This window comes from Pelodiscus sinensis, chromosome 7, assembly GCF_049634645.1.
Source record: "Pelodiscus sinensis isolate JC-2024 chromosome 7, ASM4963464v1, whole genome shotgun sequence".
Lineage (NCBI taxonomy): Eukaryota > Metazoa > Chordata > Testudines > Trionychidae > Pelodiscus > Pelodiscus sinensis.
In genome coordinates this window covers 34063109-34082102 of record NC_134717.1, presented here as the reverse complement: position 1 = coordinate 34082102, position 18994 = coordinate 34063109, and the positions used below count along the sequence as shown (strand labels likewise).

At 40.2% G+C, this 18994-nt stretch overlaps 1 protein-coding gene across 4 annotated transcripts in view; it reads right to left on the bottom strand.

Moving 5' to 3' along the window:
* Nucleotides 1-17331, bottom strand: part of TANK (TRAF family member associated NFKB activator) — a 39894-nt gene extending 22563 nt beyond the window's left edge. For 2 of the 4 annotated variants that reach the window (XM_006114832.4, XM_006114834.4), the window contains exons 1-5: nucleotides 17198-17331; nucleotides 13420-13530; nucleotides 5336-5482; nucleotides 1199-1307; nucleotides 109-239 (exon numbers count right to left, since the gene is read on the bottom strand). In XM_006114832.4, the coding sequence (XP_006114894.1) occupies nucleotides 109-239; nucleotides 1199-1307; nucleotides 5336-5434 (339 nt within the window). In that variant the 5' untranslated portion in view covers nucleotides 5435-5482; nucleotides 13420-13530; nucleotides 17198-17331. The other 2 variants (XM_075933500.1, XM_006114833.4) reach the window with 2 other exon arrangements.
* Between the last annotated feature and the right edge of the window lie 1663 nt (nucleotides 17332-18994).

Below are 18994 nucleotides of genomic sequence, written 5' to 3'. Positions count from 1 at the left end.
CTTATGTTGGAGGGCATCATTCTGGGCATCTCAGAAAGTTCATTTATCTGTTTAGAGTCTCAAAGCATAAATACAATAACCAGGTTAAAGACACTCATGGTACTGTACCTTTAGAAGTTTCTCTCTTTGCATTGCTAGTTTAAGTTTATCATGGAGCTGATCAAAAGGTAGATTAGGGGAGGTATCATTTCTCCAGGTTTCACTATCTTCAGGCACCAGAACATGGCCATGTGTGCTACCTGTATAATAAAAATAGCTCTTTGAGCATCACTGCATTTAATAGGGTTGGGTGGGGAAATTTAAACAAAAAAGCTTTTTATGAATTTCTTATTTTCACTGGGTCAGGTAATCATTATAGATGCATATTAAGTTTATTTTAGTTTCCTTTACTGGACCCAGTATTAATCCAACATAGAACCAGTTCTGTCCCGAAATACTCATACAGATGGGCAAATTCAGCAATAAACACATTCTTGAAAATAAAGCAATCAGCTTTGCTGTCGTTGATGAAAAGGAAAAGCGTTAGATTAGTGTGAATAAATAAATATTCACAAGAGTGCTTCTACTGAACGAGTTCTAATGGCTATTTTGAAATGTTCATTTTTATCTTGTGTAGAATTGATTCAAATAATAAAGAATTTTCACTGACAATTTGACCAGAAAGAGAAACTCTTGTTTATAAAGCTTAAGTCATCCAGTAAGTTAAAGATTGACATGAAGCTTAGCTGACCACACAGCATTAAGAAGCAGACACCTATTGTTCAGTTTTAGAACAAACTAGAAGCTAAAACTCATTCATATGAATTAGTCAAACAATTGTGATCAATATTCATAAAAATAAGTCACATCCTGTTTACAGATCATTTGTTATTACAAACAGTAACTTCTCTGCCTTTACTCATCCAATGTGCACTAGCTCTATATTTAACAAAACAAAACACAAAACCAACTCACTAGTTTTTCGTTAAGTAGAAACGAAAATGTTTTTAATTTTTTTCATTTTACAATCAGAATTTGAAAATGTGAAAGTATGCTAACTCTTTCTGTTCACACAGAAATAGTTTTATTTCCAAAAATTATAGCAGTACTTCTGAATGTCCTTTTGTGGATTCACATTGTAAAAAGAAGTGAAAAATATTCTGCAGTACAATACAGGATAAAAAGAAAGATATATAAAGCAATAAATTAGAGTACATACCTCTGTTAGCATTCATAGGAGCCAACTGTGATTTAAGTTTTGTAATAATACTTTTTTGAAACTCTATCTGTTCCTGCTGTTCAAGTATTTGATGCACATAGTTTTCTGTCTGAAAACACAATAATTTAATTTAATTAGCATTAGTCCTATTTTGTTTTGATTATGGGCTTCAGTTTTAGCAGATACAGTTTATCAGCTTTCTTTCTAGGATGCCTGTGGCTACAGTTTGTGCACAGAAACTCAACAGTTGTCACCTGTGACTGGTCTAATTTTAAGTCTGTACTGATTGGGAAAAAAGGTAACAAACACCAGATGAAACAAGAGTGCTGTAAATCTTGGTTAACAGTGATGGTAGTAAATGTCAGGATAACATTTACAAGACATAATTTTCATTCATAACCACATATTAAAGTGTTTGTTTTTTAAAATTGGGATTCGTGTATTTGCTCCTCCTCAAGGCCAATTAGTTAATCTGTTAGGTCTACATAAGGACACTACCAATTTAACTCTTCAGGAAGTAAATCTCAATGTGTAAATAAATATATTGATTCATTTTTGAAAACTTAATTTGAAATACTATTATAGTTCCACTTCCCATGTTTTCAGTTTAACCAAAAATAAGCACACCTCTATATTTAATATATCAAACCGCATGTCTTTGCTACCTTTACCTTCCAAGGCTTCTGGAAGAGGAATTGGGGGAAAGCCCAAATAGCAAGGAAAATAATAGCTGATCAATGTTGAATTCTTCATCTCCTCCCCTAGCTTGACATACCCAGTTAGGCCAGGCAGAACCTCCCAGATCACTGAGCTAACTCTAGGATTTATGAGTATTAGTCAGCCAGTTTACTGATTAACAAACAGGTACTACTCAGGTAGCTGAATAACAGATATTCAAACATATACAGTATTCCACTAGCCCATTCTTGATTGTACAACACTAATAATAGTGGTAAAGTTGTGAAAAATTTGTGAAATTCCAACAAGAAAGTTTTAGGTGGATTATTTGAATTTTTCTAAAATTATGACACATACATTGACTGAGAGCAGCCTCTCATCTTTCCCCCACTTATTCTGTACAGTAATGTATTTAGTTACTTCATGGTTAATGTACCAGTATTATAAGCCTAAGACTTTTTATTGAAAAGATGCACTTATCCATAAAACACGCAAGAATAAACCTACAATCTGATTACAGGTTACTCTAAAAGGCCAAATAATTGTTGCACTATAACAACACTTTAAAAAAAAAAAGTGATCATAGAGCAGTAAACTTCAGCAGCTATAAAAGACCTCAGGAAACAGAAAAAAAGCACTGAAAACTAAATTGAAAATGTACAACAGCAATGTCTTGTCAACACTTCTGTACAGAGCACAGACATGACAGCTAAAACAGACAGAAGAGAAGATGCTTTTGACAGCCAGTGTGCACAAATTATTCTTTGAGTCAGATGGCAGCAACAAGTTACCAACTAGAAGATCTGCATGACAACCAACTATCCATCTGTATCAAACACCATCTGGCCAAGATGACTCTGGCTTCTGTGTGTTTGACATGGCTCCCAACTCTAGAGACTGGCAAAACAAGTGGCCTACCAGTAACTTTAGTAAACTGTTAACAACAGAATGATGGACAAGCCAACAAAGTGCTGAGGCCATGGAGTGAATAGAGGAAGGATGAGGAAACATTATAGCAAGGAATATATGTAGGTCATCCAAAAAACTGCATATCTGGTAAAAACTGCAGTGTCTATATAAGTATTTCCTAAGGGAAGTCAACCTGCCCATAATAGTTCTTTTCTGCAGTCAGAAAAAAATGGATGAAGGTTGATTAGGGCAAAGACTTAAACTATTATGAACACTTTAAAGATAAGCAATAAGCAGATTTTCCATAAACAGAATAAAAATGCATAATAACCCCCCCAAAAATTTGTTTCCATCACCATAGAAATACTCACCAGTCTCATCCATTTGTTTCTTATGTTCTAATATTCCACCTAGCTTTAGAAAGGTTATGCAACAAATATGTATTTTTTTCTTTTGAATGCAGCATACGTATACAAGGAGGACAAAATTAAAATGATATTTTAGCAATTATTTCAAAGATCACAGGTTTAGAGTTTAGGAGCTTCTCAATTCTGACAGAGAAAGAGACCCACTCAATCCAGAGTAGCAAACAGCTTATGGGTAAAGAATTTAGCTAGGATGTAGGTGACCCAGAATCAAGTGTCCGATCTTTGACTCAGGCAGAAAAGGCACTTGAACTGGGGTCTCCCACATCCAAATAAGAGCCCCCATCACCAGGCTATTCTGTACTGGGTGCTTTTTTTGATTGGGGCAGGAGAATAGTATACTGGATTTAATGAAATGCGTGCCACACAGCACACTTTATTCTATCCCCAACTCTATTAAAGTATCTTACAGTTCAGAGACAAGATAGACCCATGTTCCTTTAGACAGGCCCCCCCACTATAGCACCTCCATTTAATTGTGTGTGAACTGAGGAAAAACGGAATCTCTCATTCAAGAGCAGGATGTGAAATGCTCTAGAGACCACTATGTGCTAAGCAGTATCACAAAAATATGAACTGCTGTTTTTGCAGAGTACTGGACTGTGTGACTAACAGTTCCAGGCAACTCAACAACATTTGTGTCCCCCTCCCTCCCCCCACATGATGGTCACAATATATCCCTAAAAATGCTTGTTAGCATCATTCCAAAAACCTGGAAAAACCCTAAAGTGCTATAAACTGTTCAGAATCTTCCTTGAATCTCCCTCTTCGGTGCTTCATTTTTGGATAAAAGGCTATAACTATATAGTCTGAGGCTGTAAATTACAAGCTGTTTTAATATTCAGTTAATTGAAAATTCTTGAAGGAACTGTATATTTCTATAAAAGCCACAACTAGTTTGAGAAAAAAGGGGGACTATGAGAATTTATAACAGAAGAAAAATTTGACACAGTTTTCCTGGGCCTGAACAAAGGCATTAACTGAATGACCCATTATAAAACCAGTCTTCCTTACATTTTACACATCATTGACATTGAAAGCTAAGTCTAGGACACTGCCAGCCCACTCAGCCTCATTAGCACAGGCATTACTATTGACAGGTACATTTTCCCCCTCCTCTCTCTTCTTCTTCTGTTATACATTCTGAGACCCAGACTCATCTGAAGAAATGGGTTTTGCCCACAAAAGCTCATGATATTATTCATATATATTTGTTAGTCTCTAAGGTGCCACAGGACTACTCCTTGTTTTTAAAGTTACAGACTAACACAGCTACCCCTCTGAGGCGGTATATTTCTATGTGCTTGTACAGCATCTAGCATGCTGTGGACTTTGGTCACTATCTCAATATAACTAATTATTATTAACAACACGTAAGATGTTTTACTAGTTATTATTGTCAGCTAAGTGACAATGTAAATAACTGTTTGAAAGACCTTCAAGTTTCCCTATCAATTTCTTGTAAAATAAGAGTAAGATAAATGAGGCTTAATATTTTCCATGAAGGATGGACACTTTGGCAACAGCAAAGATAGCTCTTTAAAAATACAAGTGTCCCTCATCTCCAGAGACCTTTCCCACATCTAAAACCACCTCAAAATTAGAAATGAATAGAAGATAAAGACATGCCAGATGATACATACGCATACTGGGAGTTCTCTCTCACACCATAATGTGCAATTCTCCTTGGCTATGTCTACACTGCCTACTCTTGCGCAAGACCATATGCAAATGAGGCATGGCAATGAATATCACCGTGCCTCATTTGCATACTTAATGATCCACCATTTTTGTGCAAGGGGCTTTCAGTCTATTTTCAGGCAGAAAAGCTCAGTCTATTTTCAGAGGGGGGTTTTTGCACAAGGAGCGGTATAGACTGCTCCTTCTTGCGCAAGAGCCCCTTTCACAAAAATGGCAGCTCATTTGCATATGTTATTGCACAAGACTGGGCAGTGTAGACATAACCCTTGGATTTAGTAGTTTGGTTTATTAAATTGCACTTTCTATCTTCAACAAGAGGCACTGAAAATTCAGTGGCTGAAGTAAAGCAAAACTGAACTCTCCACATATACCATGAGTCTCAACAAAAGAGCTAGCTTTAAAAAAAACAAAAGACAATACATACCTTTTGCTGCAGTTCTTTCTTGGCTTGATCTCTATCCATGCATGCCTGTCGAAAGGCTTCATAAGCTTTATTAAGCTGTTCTCCAATATTTTTATCCATACTTCCCAGCACTGTTTCATCACTGAAAAGACGGACAAATTAATGGACCTGAAAAGTGATCAGAAAGAAAAGCACAGTTAATTAACAAAGGTAAACTTGAGAGAGATATCTTTTATTGGACCAACTTTTGATGGTGAGACACACAAGCTTTCAAACTACACAGAACTCTTCTTCAGGTCTAGAAAAGGAACTCAGTGTCAGGGCTCAGTCCAAGATGGAACAGACTGTTTAGGATAGGTAGTTAGCACATATTCTAAAAAAAGGGACCATGTAGGGTGGAGTGACTCCTTAACACCCATGAAGTGATAGGACAAAAAGGAGATGTGATGAGTGGGTTACAGATTGGGGTAATAAACCATAAATTCCGTGTCTTTTCAGTCCATAATTTTTAGTGCCTCACAGACTTATGAAGTTAACTCCTAAACTCATCTTTTTAATGTGTTGTGCATGTGTGAGGCTGAGGACTGAGCGATCATTTTATATATGACTTTGTGAAAAGTGTTAACTCACAGGTGATAGGGTGTTTCTTTTGTCACACAGAAAAAATGATAATTACTATGCTCTTGAATGAACTCACACTGAAAAATACTAACACACCCTAGCACTTGTAGGCAAACACTTCACAAAGCCTTCACTCTGTATCTGCTATCAGTCATCCCCAAAGGTAACTTGCACAACACTTTCAAAAGACAAGTCTCGGAGCTTAAATTCACAACTCTATTAAGTACTAACAGACTCTGGATTTAGGGTTCATTACACTAATCTGAAACACTTTAATCCCTCCTTTTATCTTACAGTATTGTTAACACCACATATTCAAGGTTGAGAATGGCCCAACAACCTATGTTGATGATACAGTTAAACACAAGGTGAAGCTGAGACATTCAGGCTACATGTATACTGCAGCCAGATCAACGCTCCAACAGTTGGTGCACCAGAGTTTATTTAGGGGCTTTAGTGAAGAAAACCCACTAACTCGACTTGAGATGGCTCTCCAGTCAACCTTCGTACTCAATCCGAATGAAAAAAGTAAAAGTAAATCAATGGGAAGAGCGTCTTCCATCAACCCAGGGCACTGTCGACACTACAGTAAGTCATCTTAAGGTACATCGATTCCAGCTACATTATTCACAGAGCTGAAGTTGCAGCACTTAGGTCAATTTACTTTAGTAATGTACAGTAGAGATGTAAAGGTTTAACCAGTTAATTGGTTAACAGGTAAGGTTTAACTGGAGGGAGGAGGTGCCACGGACAGGAACGTGCCTCCCCTTCAATCAGTTAACCAGTTAAACAATATGGTTTAACTGGTTAGCTAATTAAACTGGATTTTACATCCTTAGTGTAGAGGCAGCCTTAGGGTACCACTCCCACAGCTGAAGAGGAGCTCTGTGTAGCTTAAAAGCTTGTCTCTCTCTCACCAACAGAAGTTGGTCCAATAAAAGCTGTTACCTCACTCACCTTCTCTCTCTCTCTAATATTTTGAGTCCAAACATTGCTATACCCAACAATGCATACAAAGGTAAATTTATAATTTTATCATGTCACAACTTACATCAACATCGCACGCTTAAAACAAGTACATGGGATAAATTATCAAAATAACCAAGTGTTATGTACTATGGCTCTGCTCATGCAAACATTGATACAAGTGTAGGCCTGACTCAAGCCTTAATGAAGTCAGTGTGGCTTTGGATCAAGCTATATATGCACATACATAGTCCCACTGTGTCATGCGTGTTTAAATGTTTGTAAGACTGAGTCTGATTGTTATATATCATCAGCTTTCTGATTTCAACACACATGTTGAGGAGTTTAATGATTATTCAACTGTGCAAACACCAGAAAATTTTCTACTATGGAACAAAAATAAATTAAAAAAAATAACCAACTAAACAATACCACAGACCCATCCTCTTTCCTGTCAGATCTAAGATGGCCAATATGAGAAACGCTGCCATGAATATCAGAACACTTTTTAGCTACAAGTAAACAATACCAAGCAGTGAAAATTAGCAAAAAACCTAGGACCTGCTGTATTAATTTAGACTGAATAAATGGGCTAGCGGTGTTAACATTCAGTGTTAAATGAGATCTGGGATTTGGTAAGGAGACTGCAGTCTCCTTAATGCAATTACAAACATGGCATTGACATTTTAAAATAATCTATGAATTAAAGATACAGAAGAGAAGAAAAAGAGTTAAAGTATTTGAAGTGTAAAATATTAATTAAGGCTTGTAATAACATTCTTGTTCCCTTTAGCTAGAGAGAGCATTAGAAGGAAAGAATCCTTTGGCAATCTTTTTGATAGTATTAAAGAGTATACCAACTGTCTTTTTGGATAAAAAAAAGAAAGTTAGCTGGTATGACCTGAAGCTGTTACTGCTGCTAAAATCTAATCTTGATTAATTTCAGATGGCATTTGGGATTCCGTTGGAGCTGCTAGGTGTAGCAATATCATCTGGAGCTCTCTCTTTGGCCTGAGCTGGTCAGGACATCTCTCAGGATTAAGATAAAGGTGTAGGGTCCCAGGTGACAGGGAAGCAGGTTGAAGGAAAAGGAGCAACAGACATGATGGGGAAACTTGTTCTAGTAGCCTCCGTTTGTTCCCTGTCCCATTTTATTTCAGGGCTTAAAAAGGGTGTGATGGGTAAAATAGCTTATCTCCTCATTATGTGTCAACCATTTAGGTCTAATATTAATTTCTAAACATATTTTCTTATTTACAAAATCTGACTTGCTTAAAGTCTGACATATTATTAGGCTTTGTTGTTTGTACTAATCTAGCTTTTCCTGTTGGTTTTCTTGCAACTGTTTTTAATTAACATTCTGTATCGAAAATAACTTGACCTACTTTTCATAAACAGGCAAAAGTTAAAGACCAATCGTTACTTCAGACCTATTTCCATTTGTTGAGATGTGTAATAGCAAAGGATGGACAGTTGGGGGCTAGATAATTCTGATTACTTTAAAAGAGGCACATCTGAGAGGAATCAATGATTTCCCCTATAAACAGCAGCAATAAACTACACTTGCACAGGGATGGCAGACTGCTAGTTGTGAGCAGGTGCAAGCAATAAATTGGGACAAAGGCTTCAACTAGGTAGGATTTGCGAGTGGCTAACAGAGACCTGCCCAGCCTGAAGGCTTAGAAGGGGATAATGTATGTCTGGTGGAGTTTGAGTTTTATTTTGAATTACTCTTCTGTGAATGAACCCAGCCCTCTCCTCCCCCTCCCCGCCTCCCCCGAAGGAATATTTTGATCACAGAAAACATATAAAATCCAATAAAGAGTGGATAACAAAGGCAGGGTACTACTGAGTGACCTCTGACCACAGTGAGGTATTCAGAAGGTAGCTGTGTCACAGGGGTGTCTATTTATTGTATGTAAACATGAACAACAACAATACTAATTTTTAAGAGCTGGAGAGTAAGGAGCCTCCTCTCATGCTCTCAAACAAACAGTTCCCAGGACACAACTGTAACAGACTTCCATTTCAAGCAGAGTGAAAACATACTGCCATAAATATTTTGCTTGCACATCACCACCACAGGAAAATTAATTTTGCTAAAACATTTGAACTTTACAGAACTCACAGAAAGCACAACACTCTGTTACCATTTACAGAAATAAAATGCACACACATTACTTTGGCTGAAAAATCCTAAAACTTCCAGTTTCAAGACTTTTTTAAAAAAAGCTACAGAATAAGATTAAGTTTGGTACATCATGTGTCATATAGGCAACAAGTGTGTAAGTTCACAAGAAACAAGTGAAAAGAAAGAGCAGCAATTGGGTAGGGGAATAAAATGCACCATTCCAGAGGATTCCCTAAGCAGGATAGCCCTTCCCCTTTCTGTACAGGCTAGAGTCAGTTGTCACCATATACCATACTTCATGTTCCTGAAGCTTGTGGAGGACTCTGGGTATAATGCTAGTGAGGGTGAGCCAGGAAAAGGGGAACCTCTACACTGATGCCCCTGGTTACAGGAGTCCCTCAGATCTAATGGTTTTGAGGGTTACACCAGGTATGTCTTCTACTAAATTCACATTAATGACGTGGCTGGATAGACAGCTATTGCTACAGGAATTAGAACATGAAAATTAAAACAGTTTCAGATGAATTAGAAATCAGAAGATGCACTTGAGTTCTTGTTCATTATTTCTCTTTAAAGATGGTTCTTCATCAAATCCACAGTCAGCATATCCACAGTGTTTTAACAGCATTTCTGCTACTACAGCACTTTTCTACCATTCTTTGTAGGTGTTAAAGAGGCAACTTTAAATGAAGCTTCAATAATGCAGAAGCAAAAATATTATTGTAGATCACAATCCCTACTACATCATCGCAATTAAACTCCTGGTAAGCTGCAAAGCAAGGAGACTCACGGGGACATAAGGCAGAATGCACAAGCTGATCTTTCATACTATACATTATATTAAGGAAAAATAATCTAGTTATCTTCCAATAGAAGAGAGTTTGGCCTTACAGATGTGGAACTAGTAAACTGACCCGAGGCAGATTTTAGGATGGGAATTTTTAGTGACTTATGACTGAAGGGCCACATATAAAGCTATGCTACAAGGGAAAGAAAATAGTATATTTAAATAAATGAAATGGGCTACTATGGAGTGGGATACTATTTTAAAACTGGACAAGTTAGCAGATGTAAAGGGGATGTGTACTTTGACTATATATATTTTTATATATATTTCAGTGTATAATTAAGACCTGAATAGAAAGGCAGAAAAAGGGAAGGTACAACATGCAGCTGTGTAAAGTAGATACCCACAATTTTGCAATTAATTGCTTGGTGAGCTACCAGCAACAATCATAGCTGCAGCCCTTTATGAGGGAATGCCAGTTCACTTATCAGGAAAGGAATTAAGTAAATGTGGGGCCAAATTTTCAATAAGGGCTTAGATTGAAAATAAGAAAAAAAAAAGCAGCTCAGCTCCCAGTTAGACAAAGTGGCCAAACATTCAAAAGCAATAAACAGATCTCTGTGTTCTTAATAGGAGGTGATAGGTGTTCAGTGCTTTAAGTGACACAATTGTGAGTGTTGAGCCCTTCTGAAAAATCTGGTCATAAAGGCTAAATCCTCAGCTGGTGTTAATTGGCAAGGCTTCATTAACTTCAAAAGAACCACAGTGATTTACACCAGCCATAGAACTTGGTTCAGCATTTTTTAGACAGTTACATTTGGTTCCTATCAGCTTTGAGAGTCACTCAACACTATTTACATACAGTGTTATCCTTATAAATATGCTAACAGGTACAAACACACACATTTATACCAGAGAAAGGAAATATACATTATATAGCATTTATGGTAGATCTCTTATCACATTACATATCACCTACGGTTGTGGTAGCTTCAGCTACCATAAGGTGAATAAGGTCAGTGTAGGCTAGTACTTGCAAAGACTACAGGAAAAACCCAGGTGCTGCAGGAAATGGTGTCAGTGATTCACAAGGTGGCACTACTGCTTCTGAATCAGTAAATGAATCACTCCCTCAGTATTGTAGACAGATTCTACACAAAGTTTGCATTGGCGTAATTACTTCATTTAGAGATGTGATCTTTTACTGAACTAGTTCTGAGTGCAACCCCTCATGTGAATGTAGGTATGCAAGTATAAAGATGCCTTAACCTAGTATAGCTTTTTCCCCTTCCCTTATTGGGAATAAAGTACTTGTATGCTGATACAGTTGTATCCAAGGGGTGGGGGGGATAACCAGTATAGTTAAAGCAGTATGTGGGTGTACAGACAAGTCCTCAAACTACTTCAAGGGGTCATCTTTCAGCTGAATTGTAAACCAAAAACCTTAACGGTTGGGTATGTAGTTGTATTAGTTTTAATTTGTTTTATTTGAACTGTTTTCTTAAAATGGAGAGCTCTCCTCTCCTGCAGAATCTGTGTCTACATTGTGATTAAATGCAGCATAGCATAAAGAAGAGAGTTGCTGGGACCTTGCTCTTGTTTTCTAGATATGAAATATAGATGAGTCTGTAAGTGTATGGGAAGAGACAACAGTAACTGTCTGATCTGATCATTAAATCTCAAGTATTTTTCACAAGAATGAAGGATGACAGCACCGTTCCACTTTTCTGTACTGTACATGCAGTTGAATAATGTAACTCTTCACTCACTGTTGTGGAATACTTCTGAGTGCTGCTGAAGTAAATTAAATGCAACCCAAAAGTGCACTTTTGTAACAAGTGAAGGGATTTCTATATATTAGGTTCTGAAGTACTTGTGGATTTTAGGAATAAAACCACCACATGGATGTAAGATTATTAGAATATAAGCAGCCAGGTGAGCTTGTGTCCTATGAAAGGCATCATTTTCCTCCAGCAAGGCATATGGCTTCAAGGCATCTTGTGTAATGAACACTATTTCTTCCCCCACCTCAAGATTAAAAGTCTTCCACTAAATGGTATATTCCTTACTGTAGTCTATGGATTATGTTTTTTAAGAGATGGGCAAGCTAGAGGTTGTCTCTAATAAGTAAAAAAGGAAAAGCATTGTTAAAAATCAGAATGACTGAAAGTGTGCTCTTCTTTTCCTTCAAGTTTGGCACAAGACAATGAAGCTGTTTTTTATACCTTTTTATAACTTCCCTTAAACCACCCCACAGGTTGTTAGGCCAGGACTTCCTGGGGAAGGAACTCCCCAGCTGCACAGCCCCACTTCTCCCCCACCTGCCAGGGATGGGACTTGCTGGTCCTGGCCAGCTGGGGCTCCCCGGGGATAGAGCTCCCCAGCTGCGTGGCCCCCCTTGTCCCCTGCCCAACCCAGGCTCCCCAGGGATGGGTTTTGTACTCCCGCACACTGGGGCTTTCTGATCCAGCAACATCCATCATCCTGCTGGACCACAAATGTTGCCAGACCACAGAATCCCGTATTTCCAAGGTTCAACCTGCACTACTAACAAAAATAATTGTGACTAAAGCGGATAGGAACTGGTTGTAGTGGAGTTTGAAAGATTTCTTAGAATTGTGAACATAAGTACAGGAAGGTACAATTCATAGCTTTAGACACAGAATCATAGACCACTAGAACAGGATGGGACCGAGAGATCATCAAGTCCAGTCCCCTACCCTCATGGCAGAGCCAAGCTGCATTTAGATTATCTCTGATAGATTTCCATCTAACCTGCTCTTAAATATCTCCGGTGATAGATATTCCACAGCCTCCCTAGGCAATTTATTGCAGTGTTTAACCGTTCTGACTGTTAGGAAGGATGACCCATATTCTTTAGAAATATGAAGACCCTTTAGATTGTTTCCAAAATACCTTTAGCCTAGTGTCTTGTACTTGGGCAGTTTAGCTCAAATTCTCTGAGACAGTCATTCAGTGATTAAATGCTAAGTACTGAGGCGTACCACTCAGGGCAGAGTACTGAAGGTACGGGACCAGATCAGCCACTGATGTAAATTAGGGATGTACAAATGCAGTTAAAAATCTAACAGTGTAACCACTAAAATTTATAGTGGTTACATGCACTGTGGGCTCTGCAGTATAAAGCTTAAATAAAGCTTTATTCTTCAGAGCCTACAGCAAAGCCTCCCTAGATGCCAGTGGCACTTCCAGGGAGGAAACTTTGCTGTAGGCTCTGCAATCATCTCCCCAGGAGAGGGGCTGGCAGCCAACGTATAACATGTGCCAGGGGTGCAGCTGGGCCTGCCACCAACGGGCTGTTCCAGCATGCCCCATGGGGCTGGAGCAGGCCCCTGCCTGCCGCAGGCAGGGAGCTGCTCTAGCCCCTACGGATTAAAATTTTACATCCTTAGTGTAAATCAATGTAAAGCCACCAAGGTCAAGAGAGCTATAGTGACTTATACCATCTGAAATATGGCTCCTTCTGTACTGTTTAGTATTTAATCACTCAGGTCAGAGGACTAGACTGCACTTAATAAACTCTAGAAAAAAAAATCATTTCAGGAATCCAGGTCTTTTGAGGCATTATATTACCCATACCTGCTGTTGGGAGAGGGCTGAGAAATCTTCCTTGAAGACTCATTCCAGAATCAAAGTAGAGCTAGGCAGGAAACACTTAATGTCCCATCTGTATTTGAGAGATTTCTTATCCTAAATGGATAAAAAGTTAAACGGTTTTGTTTCGGTTTTGACTCCACCTCCCCCCCCCCCCCAAAAAAATACTTTTTCAGTCTAATTGACTTAAAATGCTACATAAAAAGCTGTTTTGAACAGGAAAACTGGAAATTTTCATTCTGAAAAATATCAAAACAAGTCATTTTGATAACCTTGACACTTTAAAAAGCTTGACTCAGGAGACTGGTCAAAACTGCCCTGTTATTGTAACAACGACAGTTTCAACAACAAAAGTTGTCAAAAAATTGCAGACTAACTTTAACACTGTTTGGGGGAAGCATTGATAGTAAACAGAAGGGCTACATCTACTCTGCAGACTTTTTGCGCAAGAAAACTGTTCTTGCACAAAAACTTGCAGAGCGTCTACACTGCACACACGTTCTTGCGCAAGTAAATTTACAGTACAGCATCGGAAAACAGGGCATCTTCCGGAAGAGTTATTCCTCTCCCCACAAGGAATAAGCCCTCTTGTGCAAGAGCTCTTCCACAAGAAGGTAGTTTAGACAGACCACGTGAATTTCTTGTGCAAGAAAGCCCTGTGGCTAAAATGGCCACATTGCCACAGTGCCATGGATGCTCTTGCGCAAAAGCACATGGCAGTGTGGACGCGCTCTTGTGGAAGACCTTTTGCACAAGAACTCTTGCACAAAACAGTTCTTGCGCAAGAAGCCTGCAGTGTAGACATAGCCCTAGTGTCAGAGGAAATGACACAAGGATGAGAAGTCATTAAAAGACAAGGATCTCAAAGATTTAGAAAAAGCATGCACAGTTCTGGATACTCGTCTGATCCTCCAAAATTAAGTTTGTGCCCCTTTACTAATGTTTACAAAAGAAACATAGCACAGAGGGAGCAATACAAAATGCTATATACATCTACTCTTGTATTTAGGGCCAGATCAAATTCATGACCATGAAAAACATGTCACTGACTGTTAAATCTGGTCTTTTGTGTGCTTTTACCTTATACTAAGTAGATTTCACTGGAGAGACCAGCGTTTCTCAAATTGAGAGTCCTGACCCAAAATGGAGGTATTAAGAGGTCACAAAGTTATTTTAGAGGGATTATGGGTTTTGCCACTCTTACTTCTACACTGCCTTCAGACCTGGGTAGCTAGAGAGCAGTGTCTGTTGGCCAGGTACCCCACCAGCAGCAACACCAAAGTAAGTGTAGCAATACCATACTGTACCACCCTAACTTCTGACAACCAGAGAATGGCAGTTTCTAACCTAGGGCCCCATCTCTGCTGGCAGTGGCGCTGTCTTCAGAGCTTGGCTCCAATTCAGCAGCCGCCGCTTAGCTCTGAAAGTGGTGCCACCACCAGCAGCAGCTCAGACATAAAGGGTACGTCTACTGCGGAGCTCTTTCAGGATACCAGAAGTATCCCGAAATAATGATTCCACATCTACTGAAGTAGCCCATTATTTTGAAATAGATTTAAAAATAATGGATGGCTTATTCCGATGTTCCGGTAGCCCTCGCTTCATAGCGAGTTATTTCATAATGCACTTGAAATAAGCTACGCAATTTGCACATTTTGAGCTAAGGGTGCTGTGTATACACACCCAAAGATAGCAATACTGCACCTCCCTCTACAATTGCTTTGCCAAATCCAGCACAGCTCCTTTTGGGGGTCAGGAGGCCTACCATTACAACACCAAGAGATTTCAGATTTAAGCAGCTGAAATCAGGATTTTTAAAATTGCAACTTTCATGAGACTTGACTGTGAAATTGACTAAAGGGCCCTTCTTGTATTGCATTTGCCAAACAGTATCATGTAACAGTATTGAGAAGCACATTTACACTGTTACATGATACTTCTTACACATTACACTGTTTACACATCATCACATCCCTGTACAAACTCTGTGGTCATGTAATTAAATATTTATTGAAATGCATTTGAAGAAGAGAGAAGAGTCAAAGTCAATGTGACATCCATAAGGCCCAATCCTTGCAGATGAACAGCTGTAATTATATAGAATCCCAGTGGGGTCTCGCTAAGTATTTGCCGTCTAAATACACAACCATATTTATATAGTTTTGATGGCTCATTCTTCTACAAGATGGTACAATAACATGCAAAATATATTACAATAGGAAATGGCTACATGCATCAGGACTAAGACATTCTAGTATTAACATTAGCAAGTGTTCAGATAGGCACAAAATCAGACATTATACATGAAAGAGAGGAAACAAAAAATATTTGAGCCTATGCCTGTTGTAGGCAATCTCCACACAAGATTCCCACTGGTTTGCTGAAAGCAGTGTGTTCCTTAATGCTGTGCTATGCTGCTCCATTAACAGAACTACTGCACAGCCAGTGAGCATACTCTAAGGAAGTAGAAGTAACAACTTAGCTTGTCACTATTTATATATGAACAATTTCATATTTCAGCATACTGACAATGAAGATGAACACCATGAGAGTTCTTGCGAGCAACTTTTCAAAAGCCTAATTAAATGCTTAAAAAATATCAAATTGAGTGTGTACATACATATAATCACACCCCCTTAATGCTAAAAGTTCCCACCAGAATATTGGTGTTCCAGCAGAAAGCACTTCTGTACATTTCTTCCACTTTTCTATGCAGTTTTCCTCCACAGGAATATCTTTTATTATTTTGCCACAGCTAGACCATCACTGGGAATAGTGAAGCAGCTGAAGTAATCATTCATAAAATATTGAGGCACTGTCAGCAGCTGGGCTCTTTTTCCCCCAAATGCACCCAATAATGCCTGCTTTTATACCACCACTAAGCGAAAGTAGAATCATACCCAAAGCCTCTGGTGCTGCGACACCTTTATTCACAATAAAGCATCAGGGACCCCTCTGTTTGTACATCCTATAAGGACAGATTATTATTACTATCGATTCATTTTATGGTAGTTTTTTTTTAAAATAACTGAACAAAGAAATTACAAAAGCTCTCTGTTCAGGTCCAGAAAAAGTGTGGTCAAAGTCCTTCCCACTGTGTTACTTTCAACAGAATTTTCCCCTCCTGATCTGGAAAATCTCCCACCTGTCCCATTGTCCCAGCCACTTGTGCTCAGCCCCTGCAGAATAAAACCTGAGAAGGGTGTGTGGGTGTGTGTCATTTTCTTATATGCCTGACACGCTGGCTCACAGAGGAGCGAAAAAACCCGCCTGCCCTTGGAGCTCTGCAGCTGCTTCTACACACAGCCCCCGCCTGCCAGCAAAGAGAACAACTCCTCACCCCCAGCCCTGCCTGCCCCGTCCCAAACAAGCCCAGCAGCCCGCGCTTGAGTTTGCCAGGGGCAAGGAGAAAACAGGGCCGTGGTGCGGCTCAGTAGCCCCCCACATAACCCTTCCCCTTGTCCCCGGGCAGGCGCTTCACTTCCGTCTTTGTCAGGCTCTGCACGGCTCACCCCGTGCGGGCTGCGAGCCGCCTGCTCCACTGCGAGATACTGAGCGGCGGGGCGCAGGGGCGCCCCGAACCTGCGGGGCAGAGGGCGGAAGGAGAAGGAAGCTGGCTGTAAACGCAAGCAGGCAGCGAACAGCAGCGACCGCTGAGTGGCATGTGCCAGAACTGGGCTAGTCCTCTTCTCCGAGCAGCGACTCCAGGCCCGCCTGCTCTGCCCAGGGGAAAGACAAAGGCTGAAAAGCGAGTTAAACTTACGAACTCTGCTGGGCTCGCACTGGAGCGCTGCAGCCGGTCCTTCCCCAGCCTCTCTTGTTAACTCAGGAACCCGCATTTACTTCCTGTTGTGTCCCACGCCCGCCCCAGCCCATGTGACAGTGTACGGGAGAGCCTCACAGCCCTGCCCTTTCCCCCAGGTTCAGAGGTTACCAGCTGCTGCAGGGTTAAACCAGACAGAACTTAAAGAGGCAACAATTGTCCCGTAGCACCCACCGGACCATTGTTGTGGGAAGTTTTTCTTAATTACAGACTAACAGGGCTACCCCTCTAAGACATAACTTAGGTGTTAAAGTCTATGGCAGACATACACTTTGTATTGCAACCTGGACATGAAGTGTGTCTACACTGCACCCTTATCTCGAAATGAGCTACACAATTTGCGCTATGCCAATTGTGTACTTTATTTTGAGGTAATCCCTTAACTTTCATGGAATGAGGGATGTCGGAATAGCAAGCCCTTTTTAAATAATGGGCACACTCAAAGGATACTGAATAGCTATTTTGGGATACTTCTGGTAACCTGAAATAGCTTGGCAGTGTAGAGTAGCCAGAAGGAGCCCAGAAACCCATTCTTAAAAACAGGAGAATGATTGTTTCAGTGCCTTTGGCCATCCCTACTCCATTCACTCTTCTGCAGTGTTACCTGCTAATTTTGTGCCTGTGTGTTATCCCTCAGCCTTTCCTGAAGTGGCTGCTCTTTCATGGCTAATGGAATGATTCTTCCTCCTCTGTTCATGCCATTTGTAAAGTTGTAATGTGTGAGAAACATATGAGACAAAAATAATACACTTAAGTCACAGAGCACCTTTCATCGAGGGATTTGAAAATATCTTTAATCCTGCCCATGGGTTTAAGGTGATACTAAACATTTCCACACAATTGATTTGGGCAAATAATTCTATTTCTCCAAGCTACTCTGCTCTGTCTCTTTTTGAAAATAAGATGAGAAAATAAGTTCATCAGTCATTTCTTATCTATATTGATTATGGATGACAAAATTGTCACTCCAGAGCCAAGGTTGCAACTAAATTCTCATTGTAACTAGGGATGTAAAATCCCAGTTCATCTGTTAATTGGTTAAACAAGGAGTGGTCAAGATCTGGCCTGCCCTGCTGCTACCCTACCCCCAGGCGGGGCATAAAGGGAACTGCCCCTTTTCACCCAAGGCACCACACCTTCTGCCTAAGACCCCACCCCCTGGGTTAAACGTAAGCGGAATCCCTCTCCTGCCCCTCCTCCCCTGCCGCAGCCACATGTGAGTATGGCTTCTGCTCTTGCCCCTCCCCCCATGTGTGGGGCTCCTGGCTGCTACTGCTGGTCCCCCTGCACATGAGGCTTCCAGCTGCTGCTCCCAGCTTCCCTGTGCAGAATGGCAGCAGCAGCAGGAGCTGGCAGCCCAGCACCTGGTGTAAAGGGTCAGTTCCTGCTCCGGATCCCCATGTCCAGTGGGTAGGGTTGCCAGGTGTCCAGTTTTGAACTGGACAGTAGTATTTGAGGTTTCTTTCTGGGAAATAAATTGAGAAAATAGCAGACATATAAATGTCCAGTATTTTCTAATTAAGTACGTTTTATTATTATGAGTATCAGCAGGGCTGGCCAAGCAGCAGCGAGCCCTGCTCGCCAGCTCCACAGAACTGCACTCTGCCCATGCGCAGACTGCACTGCACATGTGCTGACCGTGCTGTGTGGCCGCATGTGGCTAAAATCTACTCACCAAGAGCGAGTAGATTACATTAATTGTCGAGCCCTGAGTATCAGTATGTAGTTGCGTACTGC